The 22542-nt window shown below is 32.5% G+C and overlaps 1 protein-coding gene across 1 annotated transcript in view; it reads right to left on the reverse strand.

The window, feature by feature from the left end:
- The window catches only part of LOC134245876 (uncharacterized), a gene marked incomplete at its 5' end in the record, with an annotated part of 36892 nt that extends 15136 nt beyond the window's left edge, over positions 1–21756 (reverse strand). The window contains one exon of the mRNA XM_062728119.1: positions 21709–21756. Within this exon, the coding sequence (XP_062584103.1) occupies positions 21709–21756 (48 nt within the window). The remainder of the gene's footprint in view (positions 1–21708) is intronic.
- Between the last annotated feature and the right edge of the window lie 786 nt (positions 21757–22542).

Here is a 22542-nt window from a genome sequence, read left to right on the forward strand (position 1 = left end):
AGGCACCTCAATGTAAAATATACCTAACCTGAACATTAAAACACGACAGAATAATTTAAATACATTCTCTCGATAGTTGATGAATAATCACACTTAACAAAGGATAAACATTGGTATTATTAGCCTATTAAAACCTGTAAATAATATTACGTTTTATAATAAAACGCATTTTTCATTGTTAAAAAATTCCCAAATCTGCCTCTCACAGTACATGAAATACGTCATTTTTACCAAAATGACGTCATGATTGACAAGTTTATCGAGATCAGTGATTTGTTTAAGGTAATTCCACCCTCCTATGATGTCATAGGTTTTTGCAAAAACTGTATTTTTTTTAAAATTCATACCTTATATGAAAATATCTTTTGGAAGAATGCTTTACATAAGGTGTAATGATAAATATTGTTTAATTAAAAAATTCAAAAATGCATATTTCCTTTAGTTAATCAATTATTCAATCTTTAAAAAATGTTTACAAGGGCAATAATTCCTTCTAAGGTCTCTTCATTCAGACATTTGCTTTTCTCTAAAATAGTTTACCTGATATTCACAATTCAAAAGTATCTTTTAAGTAGGAGGTATTTAGGAACACTCAGCATCAGAATTATGCATTTTAACCAGTTTTTACACATTTTTCTCAATACTGTTTACAAAAAATGTACAATTTTTTATGTTGATATATAATTCTGTTTATTTATGTTTCGCATCTTAAATAATATGGTGACCTATATATTTTTTGCAATAAATGGAAATTTTAAAGTATGTTGAATGAAAATAAATGCAGTTTTTGTACTTTGAACCTATAAAATTGTGAGGGTGGAAATACCTTAAAACCAGCTGTATGGGATTTAACTAGCGACTTTTGTTAATGTATTGGTAAGTTTTATTGTTGTTTATTATGCTAATACAGTTTAAAGTTGCAAATTATTTCATTTTCGGTTAATATGATGAATGCATAAAAGTCATATTTTTGTGTGACGTCACAGTAAACTTTTCCCGAATAAATTAGGCCCCGCCCCCTTTTTCTAGCCTTAACAGTGCTGCGAAATGGCCGACCCAAGTTTTACTTAGGAATATATAGGAAAAATTTTTAAAAATCTTCTTCTCCAGTACCACTGGGCCAGGAAAAATGAAACTCATGTGGAATCATCCTCAGGTAGTGTAGATTCAAGTTTGTTCAAATCATGACCCCAGTGGCAAGGGTGGGTCCAAAATGGCCAACCCTAGTTTTACATAGGAATATATTAGAAAAATCTTTAAAAATCTTCTTCTCAAGAACCACTTGGACAGGAAAGATGAAACTCATGTGGAATCATCCTCAGGTAGTGTAGATTCAAGTTTGTTCAAATCATGACCCCAGGGGCAAGGGTAGGGCCAAAATGGCTGATCCAAGTTTAACATAGGAATATATAGGAAAATTTTTAAAAATCTTCTTCTCCAGAACCACTGGGCCAGGAAAGATGAAACTCATGTGGAATCATCCTCAGGTAGTGCAGATTCAAGTTTGTTCAAATCATGACCCCTAGGGCTAGGGTGGGGCCAAAATGGCGATACATAGGGATATATAGGGAAACCTTTTAAAATCTTTTTTCAAGTACTTCAAAGCTATGATTAGTGATATTTATATGGAATCATCCTCAGGTAGTGTAGATTCTAGTTTGTTCATATGATGAATGCCTGGAGGGGGGGGGGGGTGGAGTGTATTCAAGCCTGATGTGCTCAGGTGAGCGCTGTGGCCCCTGGGCCTCTTGTTAGAGTTAGTGCCTATTGTCCTTGCAATTTTCTTATTTAAGAATGAATTTCATGACATGAATATAATGCTACACACTGACAATAAAGCGCTAGTTTCCATTTTAAACAAAAAATCATCTAAATCTCCTCGAGTTCTGGAATTGGTTAGGCCATTGGTTTTACATTCCATGGTAAACAATTTTTACTTTAAAGTTTGTCATATAAATGGTTATAATAATGCTATAGCTGATTCTGTTTCTCGCAAACAGTGGACCAGGTTTCGAGTTCTTGCCCCAACTCCGATCAACATCCGAAACCTATTCCAGAGGATTTTGTGAAAATGATCTTGGGACTGAAATTAAACGCTTGACACTTAATTCATTATTAGTAAATACAAGGAAAACATACTCTACCAGTCTAAAAAGCTTTGAGCAATTAAGAATTTTGTATGAACTTTGTACTGTTTGGCTCCCACCTGTTCCACACATTTGTATGTTTATTGCTCATTTATCCCTGCAAGGCTTGGCTCATTCTTCTATTTCATCCTATATATCAGGAATAAGTTTCAAATTCAAAATATTGGGTTTCTGTGACAACACAAAAAACGTTCTTATTCGAAAATTATTGGAAGGAATCAAAAGGTCAAACCATCCAAAGGTTGTAGACTTCCTATCACACAACACATTCTTGAAAAACTTACAAAAGCAGCAAATTTAGTTTGTTCGTCGAACATTGAGGTCATTCTTTTTTCAACGGCATTTTCGGTAGCCTATCATGCTTTTCTTAAAATCGGTGAATTTACCTTTAGTAGTTCAAATCAAACAAATTGATTTTTTTTCTATTGAACATGTAAAATTAAAAAAAAAATGAAAATTCTGGGGAAAATTTCGTAGAGCTTAGAACTCCTTTCTCAAAAAATTACCAACTTGGGAAAGAAGCATCCGTATATTTGAATCAAACAAATAATTCTGTCTGTCCAGTTGACTGGTTGAAAAGGTACATCACCATGAAGCCGAAATTTGACGGTCAATTATTTAAACATATGGATGGTAGTCCTCTAACAAGGTTTCAATTCTGTTCAGTATTAAATACGTCTCTCGAAATAGCCGGTCTTCCAAACTCAAAGTACAAGTCTCACTTTTTCCGTATTGGTGTCGCGTCAGATAGTTTCTCTTACGGTCACTCAGAAACAGAAATAAAAAAAAGCAAGGTACATGCAGATGGAGTTCACATGCCTCCAAAAGGTATATTAGGATTTAGTGATGTCCTTGATTGAATTTTTCATATTTTATATAGGAGATGAAAAGGTTATTTGGATTGTTGGTTCTTCAATTATTAAATGGGCATTCTACTATGCAAGAAGATCCTTTGATGGTGTGGATTTAGGTTTAAAACGAAGAAATTACATAATATTTTGGCAGGGAAAGGGAGGTATGAAATGGTTTGACCTTATTCCAAAAGTAAATATTTTGTTACGTTTTGAATCACCTCCAGAAATTTTAATTATTCATTGTGGAGGGAATCATATAGGTAAAATTCCATTGTTGCAACTACGGCCCAATATGTGTTTAACACTCACAAAACTTAAGGAGCTACTCCCCAACACAACAACTGTTTGGTCCAATATTTTGCCAAGAACTTCATGGCGTTTTAGTTCAAACTCAAAATCCTAAAATCTTGCTACTGTTAGACTCAATAATTTTATGAATCACTTAGTTACTGTCAATGGTGGGTTCTTTATCAAATACCCAGAGATTACTTGAGATTCAAATGAAATGTTTAGTAGTGATGGAGTTCACCTGTCGTATTTCGGTAATTGTTTCTTGCTATACAACTTACAAAGGGCATTACAAGAATATGTTTTTTCTATAAAAGTTTAAATATGTAGTTTGAGCTTCAAGATGTGGCCACGCCTAAACATATTTTCGCGTCTCTCATTCCACCTAACTTCGTTGGTGGTGGGTGTCTTCTTCAACGGACAACCATTTGGCGGTTTTTCTAGACGCCTTCCATGATTCAAGAATTTTTTTTACAACTTCTGCTGAGTATCTGCTAACCCAGTACCAGCTTGATTGTTGTCAGTATTCAAATCTTCAGGACTTTATAAGGATAAGGATATAAAGTTTATAATTATATAAGGTTTATAAGGATACGGTTCATAAGGATAAGGATATAAGGTTTATAGGTATAAGGTTTATAAGGATAAGGATTATAAGGTTTATAAGGATAAGGATATAAGGTTTATAAGGAGTTATGTTATAACGATTAATAAAATATATATTGTATTATGTAGGTCGTGGCCACAATCTCCAAATCAAAAATAAAAGATTTTAAGAAATTATATTTGTCTTCATCGTCTTTAATAATGACCCGACCCTATTCTTGTACATGTATTTTCTTGATTATCTCCACTTGGGAGGAGGATTGGCCCTTGATTTTTACAATTTGAATTTTGAATGCTTTGTACAAAGTTTGGTTAAATTTGGCCCAGTAGTTCTTGAGAAGAAGTTGAAAATGTGAAAAGTTTACAAACGGACGGACGGATGGACGACGGACAATGGGTGATCAGAAAATCTCAATATAGCTTTCAGCTCAGGTGAGCTTAAAAAAAAGACCAAAGTGCTTTCTTTATATACCTTTTCAAATTCCTGTCCAGATTACTTCACGCGCGAATAACAAGCGGTACCGCCAGTATTCGTGCGACGTTTGTATATGGTATCATAGCATTTCTGCTGACCGCTAGGTAGGGGGAGGTCACGAACGATAACTGTAAACCAGCGGAAGTTGTTAATTGTTGACATTGCTCTTGGAATGGACAAACGAAATATCGGGTCGTGAGTTATACTTGTAATACTTCCCTGGTGATTGGCATTGTCCGAACAAGGTAAAAATAATTTTTGTTGGTACATAGAAAGCTATACTTACTCAGTTTTTATATGTTACGACTTGAAATGTTAACCAAAAACCCATTCTAAACGCACGTGTTATGAAATTGTCAAAGAGAAAAAAATTATTTGCTAAGTATTTTTGCCTGACCTTGGTTAACCCATCAATTAAAAATGCAAAATATGGTTAAATATTTTTACGTAAAATTACAGATTGAACGGAGTTCGCAATTTTTTTCGTTCATTTTTAATTATATTGAAGTGGTGAGGATTTGGTGTTTTATTATCTCCCTGTTGTTCATATGTTTTGTTCTATACACATCATATATTTTCATGGTAGGCATGTTTTATGTAGTTGAATTACCTGAAATAATAGTAACATCTGCTTATGGGTGATATTATATATAGTGAACATGTGTAATTTAAATGCATCCAGTTGTTTTCATGTTCTGTGTAGTGCTACACTAAAAGAAAGAAACGGGTTGTAGATAGGAATTATCCTTCCTAACTCAAAATTTATCTTCCCCTTGAGACACACATCGCAGTCTGAGGAAGGCTCTACCTATCCCTTGATTTTAAGAAATCTAGAAAGTGTTTGGCAGCGCACTTTGAAAAAAAAATTCAAAGTGTGTTAAAATTGAGACAAAATCTACGCACTTTGAAACAAAATTTCAAAGTTCGTTAAATTTGGGACACACTCAACGCACTTAAAAAAATTTCAAAGTGCGTTAAGTGAGTACATCAACATTTTAACCATGTGGACATTTACCGCACTTTGAAAAAAATATGTATAAAACAAAATTTCTACACTTAGATTTTAGTAATTTAGAGAATCAATGTCTAATGTCTCTTTTTTACTTAAATAGCAAAAAAAAAAAACATTTGTGTGACTAACCCCACCCCACCTCCCACCCACCCCGGTACTGATGCCTATGCTACACCCAAATATATTTATTTGCATAACTGGTGTGACGTTGAAAACTTTCAATCAATTTTAGTTTACATTAAATGCATGCAAAGTGGAAAAAATTAAGTACAGTAAAACATTTAAAAGAGAAAGAATTTTCAAAGTACGGAAAAATCAAAATTGCTCACTTTCACGTCCAGAAGTGATCTTTATCACCCAAAAGTTATCCAACATGCAGGTTCAATTATTTATCATGCCTAAGATTTTCAAGAATATTGACCAAGCCATACGCATTTTCTCAAAGTGCGTTAATACGGTCGATATCAATGCACTTTGAAAAGAAATTTTATTTTTCAAAGTGTGTTGATTTGTTCCCAAATTTGGCCATTTGTTACTTCGATAGGGCTTGTCTTTGAAAGAGAATCGGGTTTGTACAATACAACCAAACGATATCTGTGAAATAAACAAATACAATGAAATATAACGCATACATTAATGACATACGATGATTGGTAATATTCCCACGATATCTACAAATAAATTGACGGTACCTAGAATAAATATTTAGAACATAAATTAGGGCGATCCGATCTCTGGGTTATTTTGGTCATGGGGAAAATCCGTAACATAATAAAGATAGAAAAAGAAATTATAAACCGTTTCACGGTAACTGCGGTACTGCTCTTTCGCAGGGCAAAATGATATAGTGGTGAAATATTACGTAAAAGTAATTATTAAATATACGTCATTTAATTATCTGTTAACAAAAACTTCGCCAATCGTTATTATTTTTCCCTGCAAAAGCATATTACCGCAGTTATCGTGAAGGAGCTAATAACAAGTAGAAAACGTAATAAAGAAAAACGAAATTATTAAATGAAGAATCATGAACCTCTAGAAGGTCAAGACCTTGCGTATCGTATTACGGAATTCCCCCGAACTTTACCCAGCGTCCTATCTGTGTACTCATAAATCTTGGATTGTTGAAGCTATAAAGAAGCGAGGAATAGATATGGGTTACCCCATTTCCAAAAATATTCGACTTTAAAATTTAATATGTTTTACAATGTTTGATGACTTTTATATTTAAAAAAAACTGCACTGTCTTCCTCTAGTTAAGGTCTTCCGTTTCCAACGGAAGACCTTCTACTGATTCTGATGATTAAGATTATTAGGGTCTTCCGTCTTCAGCGGAAGACCCTTCTATTATTCTTCGGTTTCTTTTTCCCCTTTATTATTCTTATTTTTATTCTTTTTTCTTCTTACAAAATTTGTGCAGAGGATTTCTCGGAGATGGCTCGATCGATTTTATCCAAATTTTCATGGTTGATGCATTGACATCTGAAGTTAATTCCGGCAAGTCCTTTTTTGGAAATCCCTTTTCAGTCGAGAGTTATCGCCCTTTGATCGAAATTTAGAGGACCTCCGTGTCTGTCACGTTACTCAAAAATGGCTCAAGGTTCTTGAAGTGTTTTGTGTTTTTCCCCCAAATTATCATGATTATTCACTGACAATTTTCCCTTTTATTTCATTTTTTTTTTAAATCGTATAAATTAAGTCTACTAAAAATGGAAGAAAAGATAATCTTTTCATCTTATCATATAAAAACAAACAATATAGTTAGAAAATAAAACATAACTGTAAAGCATATACTATTCACAGCCATTAAGTGCACGCCTTTTACATTCACCTTGTTTGTTTACGATTATATAACGCGCCTCCCTCGATAACGTGGGGCAAAGTCGGTCACCGGGAATCAATCGGCGTGTTATCCAGCGACCCCCAGTCATATACACAAAAGAAACCACAGAATGGATAAATTTAATTAATATATTGAATCTTTCAGATTATTTCATAGTATCTTTGACTGATTATGTCGCTAGTGCATTTCATTCAATAATTTATTTGCTGAATTAAATGAAAGTTGCATATAATTATTTTTTTTTTATAGCAAATGTTTTTCTCGATATCGAGGTCATGATCTGTTTCACCTCAAATACCATCGAAAACATGCCTTCCTATTTATGCTTCTCGTAAATCTCTATATTTTGAAACGGGATGGGAAACTCTTGCTTGTAGACGGGAAAGGAGAAAATTATGTTTAATGTATAAAATAAAACATGGCCTCGCACCAGAATATTTACTAAATCTATTACCCCCTGAGGTCTCTCAAACTACCCATTATGATCTACGAAATAGTAATAATATTGTTATTCCCCAATGTAGAACAAATTTATTAAAAAACTCATTTTTTCCATCTACAATATCAGCATGGAATGCATTGCCTACCGAGACTAGAAACCTTGACACTATAAATGCTTTTAAAAAGAGACTCTCTAAAGGTGATCCTCCCCCAAAATATCTTTCTTATGGCGACAAAAAATGGAATTCAATTTTAACCAGAATGAGGCACAATGTAAGCCTCCTTAAGGCAGATCTTTTTAAGTTTAAACTTTCAGACAATACCAAGTGTTCTTGTGGATATATTAATGAAAACACTGAGCATTTCATCCTCTATTGTAAAAATTATACTGAAATAAGAAAAGAATTATTCCATACTATAAAAAAATAACAAAGGAGAAATAGACCTTGATAAAATACTTTTTGGGGACCCAAACTTGGGTCAACAAAATAATATCAATATTGTTAAAGCCGTACATAAATATATTAAAAATTCGAAAAGATTTTTTGAACAGTAAGCGTAACTACATGTATTCTGTATCCTTTAAATCCCCTTCCTTCTTTCATCCTTCCTTGCACTCCTTTTCCCTACCTTTCTTATCTCTCTGCACCCTTTTCTTCCTTTTTTTTGCATTGTAGATTTATTTGTTGTTCATCACGTGTATATAAATTTGTTTTTCTTTGTTGACATTTGTCCTCGCAAGGTGTACTAGATTAAACTATATTTCAGTTAATTTTTATGTTTCTGTACATTTTCTTTTTTCATTGGGTCAAAATAATATCAATATAGTTAAAGCTGTACATAAATATATTAAAAAATCAAAAAGATTTTATGAATAACCAGTGTAACCATTTTGTATCCTTAATTTATAATCCCCCCTTTATTTCTTCTCTCCATGCACTCCCATCCCCTTCTTTTCTTATCTCTTTGCACCACTTTCTTCTTCTTCCTCTTTTTTTTTTAATATATAATTGTATTTCTTGCTTGTACATCACGTGTATATATTCTTGTTATTTTTGTTTGTGTTGGAGAGGACAATCTAAGTTGGTATAACTTGTGTCCAATCCCATTGATTGTGTTCAATAAAATATGTTTAAATCATCGAAAACATGCTCCTTTGATTAATTTCTACTAGTGATAGATTTTTTGTATCTTAAGTTAAATGTACATGTATGTAAGTCAATATACGTTTTTTTGTCGGCGTCCTTTAAATGTACAACTGTATACGTCCCAAATATACAAATATCGAGCGTTTTATCAGAATACATCAATACAAAATCCCACATTCACACGCGCGTCCAAAGTATGTAGATTGAGACACACATGCGTAACTTATTTCATTTGACAACTAATTAACTTTAAACAAATAATTATTTTCTATTTAACTTGTAATTTTTTGCGAGCAGGTTTCCGTTTATTTTTTCTTATCAGCTCTCGTAATGCTTCATTAAGGTTTTACGGAGACATATAATGTACATGCATGCAAGTACAGAACATGCACATTTTATAATTAGAGTCTAATGCATATGCAAAAGTGCCCAAATATACGCATGTAGAGCCTAATCTGCGTTTGAAATACAGACATTAGAGTGAACTAATTATAGGTCCGCAGAGTTGATTATGAGTTGTTTTTATAACGGGTAGCCCATCCTGTCCAGTCATCGTCATGGTTTGTAACCTCGTAATTACACAGGTAAATACTAAGGTGTCAATCTATATATTTTCACCTATATTTTCCCCCTAAAAAAATAAATTACCGAGAGATGTATCATTTTCTCCTATCATATATTAATTGACAGTATTTATGAACAGCTGTTAAAACACAGGCCTGTGTAAACGGTAAATCAAAAGAAAGGAAATCTGGGGTATGAAAAACAGAAAATATATATAATGCCTCATTCTCTGAAGATAACGTTGTCTTCAGATAACTAAAATACATGTACCAGTAAATTAATGTCTGTCGAATTTTATTTTAATGATAACATTTACTGGTGTGTACCTGTACACGCAGTGTGTCACTTTTTCTAAGCCTTCGCCCAAACGAACAATTTAGCAAATCTTGAATGAATTAATTTACACTATCCCTTCTACATATCCACACACATTCGCCTATACCTAAAATCTAATAAAAATCAGATTTGTGACCATTTCTTTATTTTATCAAGATCGGTTGTAATTAAGAGATCATGTAGGAGTATTTATATTAGTGTCCACTATTGCAAACAGTGATGTATCGTCCACGAATCGAATTTCATTATGTATGCCCTGTTACGACGCACTTTGAAAAATTACACACTTTGAAAAATATTTTCAAAGTGCGTTAAATTTGGGACCAAATCAACGCACTTTAAAAAAATAAAATTTCTTTTCAAAGTGCGTTAATATCGACCATATAAATGCACTTTGAAAAATGTGTATGGCTTGGTCAATATTCTTGCAAATCTTAGATATGATAGAAATAATTGAACCTGTTTGATAACTCTTCGGTATGGTCACTTTACGATATGAAAGTGAGCGATTTTGATTTTTCCATATATGTACTTCGAAAATTCTTTCTCCCTTAATTATTTTACTGAACTAATTTTTTTTTTTACAGTTTTCATGCATTTTATGTAAACTAAAATTTATTGAAAAATTTTAACGTCATACCAGTTATATTGTTGTGAAGCATAAGCATCTGTACGGGGGGGTCACACAAATGTTTTGCAAATACATTATATAGGCATTAAAAATTGGGGCTTACCTTGGGGGTGTATCCTATTTCAATTTAAATTATTAAAATCTATAAGTCTAGAATTTGTTTTATGCATTTTGTGCGATGCCACAATGCCCTCAGTTATGTCATTACAGTTTACATCCACCTCTGTTGCCTTGTGTCAAAAGTTCAAAACGTTTTGCACCCTAGTCCTCGTTCACACGTGCGTGGCCGCAGAGAGCCGCGGGCATGTCGGTGTTAAAAATACATCGTGTACTCCGATAGTTATAAATGGAAATAATTGTAAGTGTACCAGTAAGTGACGTTTCCAACTCAAGGGAAAAACCCGAAAAGAATATTTCAATTGCAGAATTTTACTTGAATATGCTTGTACATGCAAGTTTAATTATATACATGTATTCATTTTTACATGTACAAAAGTGGCCAAAATATATGCACACTTTTGAAAGATATATCCAAACCTTAGTCTAGAACAGATGATCTAACCCCTGTGCCACACGGGCGGTGCTCAGATTTGAAGAATTAATTCAAGACATTTTTATCAAACTTTAGTATGCTGATACACTTTAACCTTGCACTTTCCTGTGACCTTTACCTCACTTGTCTTTAAATTGCATTTTTCTTAGTATTAAAGAAACCATTTGAGATATTTTTATGTAAGCTTATGCATTATTTGAAGGGGATTTTATAATCTATATCCATTTTTTAAGATTTCAATTTTTAAGAAACTATTCAAGATATTCTCAACAAACGTCATACATTAATACAGATTTTAATGTTGCATTATGTACTAATATACACTTGGCGATGCAGTCATGTCCTATAGACATATTTCTAGTTAAATCCTTAGCTAAATCATAGTGTTGAACCTAATAAATTCTTCCGATTTGATACTGTATATGCTCAGAAAAAATAAGGCTGAACATATCCATTCATTCAGACAAGTCAAGGTTACTGACAGAGAAACTGTAAATTCGCTACAGTATTTGTACCTGTGAAACATTGTTGATACATGTATAACAGGTCGGAGAGAATACTCGAAATCGGGTATTATCCCTGAAATCGCGTATAATACTCGATATTAGGGTATCGTTGAATCCGCGAAATCGGGTATTCCGTGCAACTTTCTATAAAAAGTAAAGAATAAAGCAACGGCGCATTATGCCAGTAACTGTTACTTGTACATCAGTATCTTGTGGATTTATTTTTATTAAACATAAATCATAAGGTTGTCAAATAAGTTTAAAATCACACGACAAACACTGCTGTGGTAACAAAGAGGACACAATGGCGTTATTATTTTTTAATATAATTTCTAAAAACAAATAACTACACTTCGTTTGTCTTTATTTCCCATTAAAGTATTCCATAAACTTAAGTTTTTAATTTGTGCACTCTTCAAAAAACGTGAAATTTTAAAGAAATTAAACGACTAACGCCGTGTTTTGTATTTTTACTGAAAAATGTATGGCGTCCCTTTCTCGTGAAATATAAATTACTCCTAACAGTTAGAGAGTACAGTATAAGCGAGTCATAATTGTATATCTCTGCCGTAATAGAATACCAACCTTATTATAAAGAAGAAAATAAAATAAGATGAAATAAATACCCACGGGAAAACAGTTTGAAAATAGCTAATTGAAGCTGAGTATCTTTTTTATGTCAATTTAGCATGACATTTTTATTCTCAGACACCGTAAATTTTTTGGTTGCATTTTAATCGTACAAAATATACTGTTTTATCTTTATTTTATGCATTTGTGTAAAAATTGAGAGCGAAAAGTCATATGAACAGGATTTTCTTTTTTTTTTTGGGGGGGGGGGGTATAAATAAAAGTTAAATGTGTACATCTTTTCATGAAGTTAAAATACATTGAATTTCTCAATATAGGTACAGTCATATTGAAATATGAATAACATGGTCAAGTTTTCACATTTCTTATAGTTTTTACGTTTATGAACATGTTAATGAACAAACTGAAATAATGGAGTGTTCAATTGCCTTGGAAACATTTTGGAAAGACATTAAAATTTCATAAAAATCGTAGCCACTTCCTTTCTTTATTATACTATTTGATAGACAGGGTAAATTTTACCTCTTTACCTTCTATATTTTTTTTTATGTCCCTATATCTTATGCCTCATTAAAATATGCTAATACAACGCACTATCTGATTGGTTCTAGACAATATGTCAGTTTTCTTTTAGTTATTTTATCTATGATACGTATAACACATGGCCATAACTTTTCCTAATACTCATCTATAATAAAAAAAAATGTGTTTAAAAAATAAACATGAATACTAGTTACTTGTAGAATAAACTCTAAAATAAGCATCTTTTTCTATGTTTGTCACTGCACTATTACTGGATGATCGTATTCAACAGATGTCAATCAAAAGGGGTATAAAACAATAATGTTTGTGTTTGACAATGGAGTCAATAATTTGCAATTTAATTTCAGAAAACTCTTAAACTTTAAGGATGGCACAGAAAAGTATGATCTTTAACATTGTAGTTTGATGCAGTCAGAGTGACGTTCACTAATTGCAAGATAATACAAACTGAAATCTACAATTTGTAAATAAGAAATTGTATGTGTTCATTTTATCCATTTATAATAAAAGAATGTACAGTATCGTAATTTGACAACAGTACTGCCTAGACATAAGTTAAAATTATGTGGATATAAATGACTTCACTGCTTTCATTTTACAAGGTACATATGTGATCCTTTCGTTTATTGTTTACAAAAACAGCACATTAAAATCTGGAATTCCCGACATTTCTTTTTAAGACTAATTTTTAAAACTATCAAACATTGTCAGACACAGAACAAATTCACTATGGTGTCAGAATCCTTTGTTGCAAAATATTAATTGCTATTTTAAGTACAGGAAAAAAAATATTAATAAACTTTTGTTGCTTATATTTACTATTATAGAAGAACTATTTATAAGCTTTCCTTGTACAAAAGTTTTTCTCCTGAACAGTTCAGGACTTTATCTTATTTTAGAATTATTGACCATACATGTTTATGTAATTTGAATATTTATCAAAAAAAGGAGAAAAAAAGAAAAGAAAAAAACAAAACAAAAGAAAAAAAAAAGAAAGAGAGAAATTATCGGAGGCTAAATAAAATAATTTAAAAAAAAAAACGTTTTTAAATGTTAAAAAGAAATAAACAACATTTTCTATCAATTTGTATAAAAAAATCTGTTACACAGTAGGATAACTTTGTTGATGAAGAAGTTCTAACATATAATTAGCAAGATTTAAATAGGAAAAAAAGATCAAAAGGTATACAAATGTACTCAATTTTAAATTTTTATAATTCTTTGGGTTCCACCAAATTTGACCTTGACCTTGGAGTTTGACCCACTTTAACACAAAAATTTTGAACTTTTACTTTGGCCATTTCTTTTGAACAATAAACATCAGCACATTTATATTTTACGAATGTATTCTTTGTTGTAAAACCTTTCATTGGATATCAACATCCTTCACCTTTTGACCTTGACCTTGGAGATTTCCGTACCTATGAAAAAACTTTAAACTTGGCTATAACTTTTGAACAATAGGTACTTCAACTTTCATACTTCACATATATAATCCTGATAAAAAGATCTTTTAATAAATACCAAGAACCTTGACCCTTTGACCTAGACCTTGGGGTTTGACCTATTTTAAAAATACAACATGAAGGGTTCTGGCTTCGGCATTCATATTTTGCAAATTTAATACTTGTGGCAAGACCTTTCATTTGATATCAAGAACTTTGACCCTTTGACCTTGACCTTGGAGTTTGACTTACTTTTTACAAACATTAATCTTGACCGTAAGTTTTGAACAGTAGGGGCTAGAGCTTTCATATTTCATATGTGTAATCCTTGTGGCAAGACTTTTCATTGGATATCAAGAACCTTGAACCTTTGACCTTCACCTTGGAGTTTGACTTACTTTTTACAAACTTTAACCTTGACCATAACTTTTGAACAGTAGGGGCTAGAGCTTTCAAATTTCACATGTGTAATCCTTGTGACAATACCTTTCATTGGATATAAAGAATCTTGACCCTTTGACCTTGACCTTGGAGTTTGACTTACTTTTTACAAACTTTAACCTTGACCATAACTTTTGAACGGTAAGGGCCAGCGCTTTCATTCTTTCCATACGTAATCTTTGAGACAAAGCCTTTCTTTAAATCACAACAACCTTAACCCTTTGACCTTGAAACGGAGTTTGCCTTCTATTATAAAATGTTAACCTTGGTCATAACCCTGGAACAGGTGTAGCTAGCGTTTTATATTTGCATAAATTTCTTGTAAAAAGGCCTTACTTTGTTACCAAAATATTTGATCTGCATTTGAGAAAGCTTAACCTTAGCCATGTTGCCATACGGGGGCATCAGTGTTTCACAAATACATGTTGTTTCTTCTGCTTCCTAGACCACAATTTAGAGGCCTCATATCTTACTCATTTCTCAACGGATTTCGCTCAAATTTTCAGAGGTTATAAACGTTTATAAACTCTAGCAGAATGCTGACTAAAATTTCAAAAAGACACTTCCGGTTTTGAGTTATTTCCCTTTAAACGAAAATTTATAGGCTTTCATTTCCAGACAAACGCTCAGAGACCGCTAGAGCTGGAGCAGAAATTCTACTGATTTCAGATAATAGACGGATTGAAATTGTGCACATTGGTTTTGGATTTTCGATTTCTTTATTCAAAATGGCACTATATAGGAGTCAAAAATTAGAACGCTTAAAAGAACCAAAAATTACTAATATTTTGCTTTTTATCTTCTACACTAAAAATATTTTGTTACAATATATAGAACATAATTTGTGCAGAATTAGAAGATCTTTCAAATAATATGTCGAAAAAGGGGCTGACCCCTTAATTAAGGGATCTAGAGGGGCCAAAATTTTTTTCCAGATATCTCAAAAAGTATTGAGAATTTATTATACATCAAAGAAGCAAAGTTGTTGAAAATGTCAAGCTTTTTCTAATGGAGTCGTAAAAATACGTCCAGCGTCGTCACTTCCTGCCAAACCGGAAGTAGTCGGAAAACGCGTATTTTTGCCGTTTTTGACCAGTTTTTGGGCAACATATGTCTTTGGGAGCTTAAAAATTAATTTTTTGTGCATCGTCCTCACTTCCGGTCAAACCGGAAGTAGCAAAAAATGGCTTATTTTTGTATCAATTAGCTTTAGAGGATTCAAAGCATTTTTGGGCATTATTTCTCATTTTTGTTAAAAATGAAAGCTACTTCTGGTCAAACAGGACGGAAGACCTACTCGTTGCTTTGCAACAAGCTTTGCTCTAGTTTGTTCTAAACATTTGCATCTGCAACACAGTAAGTTTAAAATGGGTTAGGAAAATCAGGACAGGGCCGAAAACTTTTAAACTGACCCCCCCTTTTTTTTTTACAATTACTGATATATACTTATGTATTCGTCACGGAACTTACTTATATAATTCAAATTCTATATACCTGGTAAAATAATATGCTGAACTTCAATCCGAAACCGGGTTTTCAGTTTAGAAATCTGCGATCCGGTTCGGGTTTTGCTACACATTTTATAATTACGCTCTCTGCAGTTTACACAGTCTACTCATGAGCAGAATCGTTAACGTCAACATCTCACCGAATTACTGGTCAAATTATCAGACTGGTCAAAGTACACAATCATTAATCATGTTACTGTTAAATAAAAACATAAATCTTTAATTTAGAAGCTTATTACTATAATTCACCCCCATTCATGTGTATTGTAATGGTTATGTTTTCGATATGGGAATAGGTTATTGTAAAGGCAAACTTCACACGTGTTCATGGTCGAGACAAAAGCAGGTCTACATGTATCAGACACTCGCGCTAATGATTTATGAGTTAAGGCCCTTACAATGCACAATTATAAATTCCGTATTTTAGTTTCAGTTTTCTACTTTTAATAATTTCGTTTTTCTTTATATATTAATTTCGTTTCTCTTTTTATATTAATTTCGTACTTTTTGTTTAATAATTTCGTTTTTCTTAATTTAATTTCGTTCTCTTCTCTGTATAATTTCGTTTTTCTTTATTTAATAATTTTGTTTTTCTTTAAATATCAATTCCATTTTTCTTTATATATTGATTTGTATTTCTACATATATCAATTTCGTTTTTCTTCATTCAATAATTTCGTTTTCTACGTTTAATAATCCCGTTTTTCTTTTTATTAATTTCGTTTTTCTTTTTAAATCAATTTAGTTTTTCTTTATATATTAATTTTTGGTTTTTCTATATAATATTAATTTAGTTTTTCTTTATTTAATAATTCTGTTTTCTTTATTTAATAATTTCGTTTTTCTGCAGTTTATAATTTCGTTTTTCTTTATTTATTTTTGGTTTCTACTATTTGGCTTCCGTAAATATAGGTAAATAACGACAATGAATCTAAATTATCATGTAGAAAAAAGTCTCATTAATTCATGATTTATAGAAAATACTTTAATACATTTCAAAGAACTTTAGCCCTCTTTAATTAATCAACAGTAAGACAGTTTACACTTTATCTAATACATGTATATCATAACCGGGTCAACTTTACTTTGGAACCTGTGCTTAATTGCCTTTTTTCTTATACCTCAACCACTGAAGTTTAAGGAGTAAAAGTCGATAAGTTATAATGAAAAAATTATTCTTCGAAAAAAGATGGCTATATGTACATGTAGTTTTTACAGTGCAGACATTACAGATTTAGTCCTTGTACGGATCAAAAGTGGATTCGTTGGTGGGGTTTGTTTTCTTTACTACAGGAAATGTACAAAGTAAAGTAACTAAAAAAAGTGGCATTGGATATTTTACTTAGAAAATACAGATCCCTTTTAAATTGGCAGAGTTAGAAACATGCAGGTTAATGTGAAGAAACGAACATACATCTATAAAATTTTACTAAAAAAATTTGTCACCTCTTCTCCATTTCTAATGACCTTTCCCATAATCTAAAGGTACGGTCAGTTGTTCGTTCTACATGTAACTGTCTCCAGAAAGTTGCTCAACAACAATCCACCATCCCACCCACTCCATCCCCCAATAAAATAGTTATTTCAAATTTGAGAAAGAAGTCATTTTTTCCTTGTCAGTATATTTCTTGATTAGATTTTTTGACAATGGTTTACCTACCCCCTGGATCTACGTCTGTAGTCGATACTGGTTTTAACAGTTCAACAACCCTACCTAGGCAATGTGTGATTTTGTAGGGGTAGGTGGATAGCGCTGCTGAGATTTTTTAGTCATTGTTTTTTTTTAATAAATAATTAAAAATCAAAAGTCTGAAGGCTTCAATGGATTCCAACAAGTAAACAATTTAAAATATCTGAAGATAGGTCAAGTGAGTAACTATGGTAACATAATAATACAAGAGGCCCATGGGCCACATCGCTCACCTGAGTAACTTGGGTGATGCAGATCTTTACCAGATTCCCCCTCTTGCTATACGTATCATGCCCAACAACCCACTTCCCTTTTTTATTTTAAAACTTTAGAATCTACACTACCCAAGGATGCTTCCACATAAGTTTCAGCTTTCCTGGCCCAGTGGTTCTTGTGAAGAAGATTTTTAAAGATTTGTTCTATATATTTCTATGTAAAAAGTGGATTCCCTATTGTGGCCCCATCCTACCCCCGGGGGTCATGATTTTAAGAATTTAATATCTACACTACCCAAGGATGCTCCCACATAAGTTTCAATTTTCCTGGCCCATTGGATCTTGAGAAGAAGATTTTCAAAGATTTGTTCGATATATTTCTATGTAAAACTTGGATTCCCTATTGTGGCCCCGCCCTACCCCCGGGGGCTCATGATTTTAACAATTTTATATTTACACTACCCAAGGATGCTTCCACATAAGTTTTAGCTTTCCTGGCCCAGTGGTTCTTGAAGAGAAGATTTTTAAAGATTTGTTCTATATATTTCTATGTAAAACTTGGATTCCCTATTGTGGCCCCGGCCTATCCCCGGGGGGTCATGATTTTAACAATTTAATATCTACACTACCCAAGGATGCTTCCACATAAGGTTCAGTTTTCCTGGCCCAGTGGATCTTGAGAAGAAGATTTTTAAAGATTTGTTCTATATATTTCTATGTAAAACTTGGATTCCCTATTGTGGCTCCGCCCTACCCCCGGGGGTCATGATTTTAACAATTTAATATCTACACTACCCAAAGATGCTTCCACATAAGTTTCAGTTTTTCTGGCCCAGTAGTTCTTGAGAAGAAGATTTTTAAAGTTTTGTTCTATATATTTCTATGTTAAATTTGGATTTCCTTTCGTATCCTACCCCCGGGGGTCATGATTTTAACAATTTAATATCTACACTACCCAAGGATGCTCCCACATAAGTTTCAGCTTTCCTGGCCCAGTGGTTCTTGAGAAGAAGATTTTTAAAGTTTTGTTCTATATATTTCTATGTAAAACTTGGATTCCCTATTGTGGCCCCACCCTACCCCCAGGGGTCATGATTTTAACAATTTAATATCTACACTACCCAAGGATGATTACACATACGTTTCAGCTTTCCTGGCCCAGTGGTTCTTGAGAAGAAGATTTTTTAAAGACCCCACCCTATTTTTGTCTTTTCTTGATTATCTCCCCTTGTAAGGGGACTTGGCCCTTTATTTTAACAATTTTACCTCCCCTTCACCCAAGGATGCTTTGTACAAAGTTTGGTTAAAATTGGCCCATTGGTTCTTGAGAAAAGTCAAAAATGTGAAAAGTTTACAGACGGACGGACGGACAGACGGACGGACAGACAGACGGACAGACAGACGGACGGACGACGGACAAAATGTGATCAGAAAAGCTCACTTGAGCCTTCGGCTCAGGTGAGCTAAAAATAAAAAGTAGTTTTGACACAAATACAGTTTAGGGCCTTATGTCCTGGTCCGAATAAAACAGGGTTCGAATTGACCAGACATCGTCAGAAATGTTCACGCTCAATATCAACCTATTTTATAATTTCTTTTCAGCCAATCGAAGACATATGAAGGGTTACATATATTTGTATATTATTATTTCTAATTACTATTGTCAGAGCGTTGTTCTACAGTATAGTGATTGCATTTAAACTATAGCTATGACTCTAATGTTACAAGTACGTTCGAGTTACGATAGGGCGCAGTAAATAAATTAAGGAAATGGATAAATAACAGTAACACTGCTCAATATCATCAGTTGTTCGAATACGATGTAAATTTGGATAGAACATTGTAAAAGTTAAGCTAAGATTAAGAAATTCAGTCTTTAGAGTCTTGTAGTATTCGTGTTTATTTTGTAATTATTTTACCGTCTTGAAGGTTGTTTGAAAAAAATTGGTTAACAGTTGTTGCTATTTTCTATTGCGGATGCGTATGCATCCACAAACACATTCGGTCGCGTAAAATCTAACCAATCACTAGATGACGCTCGAGTTTCGATCGACGCCTTAAAAATGACCTAGACACGCATGACATAAAGTGTTTAAGGTAGGATTCTTCTCTGGTTTCTGACTAGATGAAACATTCAAAGTATATTTGCTTATATGTCTTATATATTGAGGTGTAAGGAATTTAAATGACTATATTTTTCTTTCCTCATCACAATTGTAAAACTTCAAAAAGAAATGGTAAACCGCGCTTGAAAACTAGCAGGGACTATATTTTTGGCGGAATGGTGGCGTATGAAAATATTTTCTTTTCTGCCTCTCAAAATTATAATAGAACAATGAATTTAGTTATAATTTTTACACAATCGAAGACTTGGAGAAATTTTCAAATGTAAGTTAAATTAATATCGAGGGAATAAACTTTCAAAATATGTCAAATAAATATGCTTTTTCAAACAAACTAGAATTTTATTAGCTTTAAAACGCTTCCTATCAAAGTGCAGATTTGAGCCAAAAATCCATAAAAAGTATATTTTTTCTCTCTTAGCAAACGATCAAAACTTTTTGTTTTTGTATCATTTTGTACATTTATAAGAGTACTTTATTATATGTGAAAATAAGAAAAAGTTAAGGATTTCAATCCCTAATGGGACCAAATTCTCTACCCTTAAATGTCCGTCAAGTACACGATACTCTTATATTATATTAAAGCATTTTATAGTGGAAAAGGATTGCCCACGAGAAATTTTCAAAAAGTTCATTAATTAAACAGTAGTTAATTAACAAAGATTGCATTGAAGTCTATGGGAAAAAAGCGTTTTTTCAAAATAAAAATTCAAATAATTTGAATATCAATAAATCCTGTGGTGGAAAGATGCATTGAAATATTAAAAATAGAATGATAATTGAAAAGAATTTTTTTACCAGCTCAATTTTTTTTAATTGATTTTTTTATTAATTAAAAAAGGGGAGATAACTCTTACCAAAATTCGAGGTCATGAATTAGGACACATCCCACTAAACATACTTATAGTAATAAATGGGAAGTATGTATAAATAAACTGAGTATTCAATGCTTACATATCTTTTATGATTTCAATTTCATTGAATTTCTTCCTATTAGGGATTGAAGACCTTAAATATAGGAAGCATATGAAAATAACTAATATATCCTAAAAAATTAAGAAAAACAGAGAAAACTCGGATTAGCCAATATCCAGTTAAGTTAAATTATTTATGTAAATTTGGTAATATCATTCTATAGACCCGATATATTAATATGTTTTTATGCAAAAAGAACAATCATTTAACTTTTGAAATAGAAGTAGGTATCACATGATTAGCAACAGTATTTTTAATTCTTAATGTCAAGGAAAAAGATAATGACCTTGACCTGACCTTGCCTCTAATATAAAACGGTCAAATTTAATTTCACTTATACTATGACTTACTTATGTTGTCTTCTTGATTCTGTGAAAATTTCATTAATTTTTAATTATTAGAAATATGAGAAGAATCCTACCTTAAGGAGGATTAATTGGAACTCTTTAACGTAATGAATTCTACAGCAAAGCGAAAGCAATGCAAACTATTTATACCGTATAGCGGGCTATTTTAGCGGGGTACTTATTTTGACTTATTTTAGCGTTTTGATGGTACCCGCTAAAATCTTTATCGTTAAAATAGTCAGTACTCTTCTTAGTGTTCATCTGCAAAGAGCTGAAACACTGTGTCCGCTAAAATAAATTACGCAAAAATTATTGGCATACCTTTGGCAAGACAAAACGCCAAATTTTACACCCGTCAAGAAAACCCGCTATACGGTATGTGTTTACTTCGGTGAATGTAATTATTTTTTTTTACCAGAAGCTCACCTGATAGTCTTGTCTTCCACACGCTGTAACTGCCCACAGATGGTGAATCTAAAAATAGAAAGTACGGAGTTAATTAAAAAAGATATTAGAAAAGGCATTTCAATAGTCTCATTTTAATTTGTAAATTTATAATTGAAAATGATCGTTATTTTAACAAGTAGACCGCGTTCAATGAGAAGCAAACGGGGTTTTCTTTGTGAAACAGTTTTTGCATTTTCACACTTTTTAACAAATATTGCCTTTGCATGAATGTTTTGTTGGCAATGTATAGATATTTCTCATTATATCCTTTGCTCTGCACTCATGGCTTCTGATCAGCAATGGATCTTTTTCGTACTTACACCTACTTGACTCAGTTAATATGGTTTTATCCGAAGGAAAAGTCTTTGTATCCTATAGTGTTATCCAAACCCGATTCTAGAGCAGACGCTCATACTACTGTATCAACTAGGCGACTCTGGTAGTTTCGTAAAATTCAATGTATTCAAAACTCGCGTGCAAATCATATTTTTATGCAGCTTGATTGTGATGAAACATTTTGTTGTCCAGCACACATTGTCCCTATATATATTGCTATGTAAAACATTGATTGCCAATTCTGGCTCCATCCTAGGCTCATGGCATGATTTGAAGATTCTTGAATTCATTTTTTATACCACTGTACCTTACGTAAACATCACATGCTAATCACTGACCTAGTAACTGCTTTTCTCAGTGGTGGATATAGAAAATTCAGAACAGGGTACATGTATGTAAAGTTGGGTTACGATTCACATTTGTTAGACCAGCAATATAACACACTTGTGTGTGAAGATATGTTGATGTGTATATACA

Source organism: Saccostrea cucullata, unplaced genomic scaffold (assembly GCF_032062105.1).
Source record: "Saccostrea cucullata isolate Sc308-1 unplaced genomic scaffold, CSIRO_AGI_Scuc_v1 ctg2136, whole genome shotgun sequence".
In the NCBI taxonomy this organism is placed as follows: domain Eukaryota; kingdom Metazoa; phylum Mollusca; class Bivalvia; order Ostreida; family Ostreidae; genus Saccostrea; species Saccostrea cuccullata.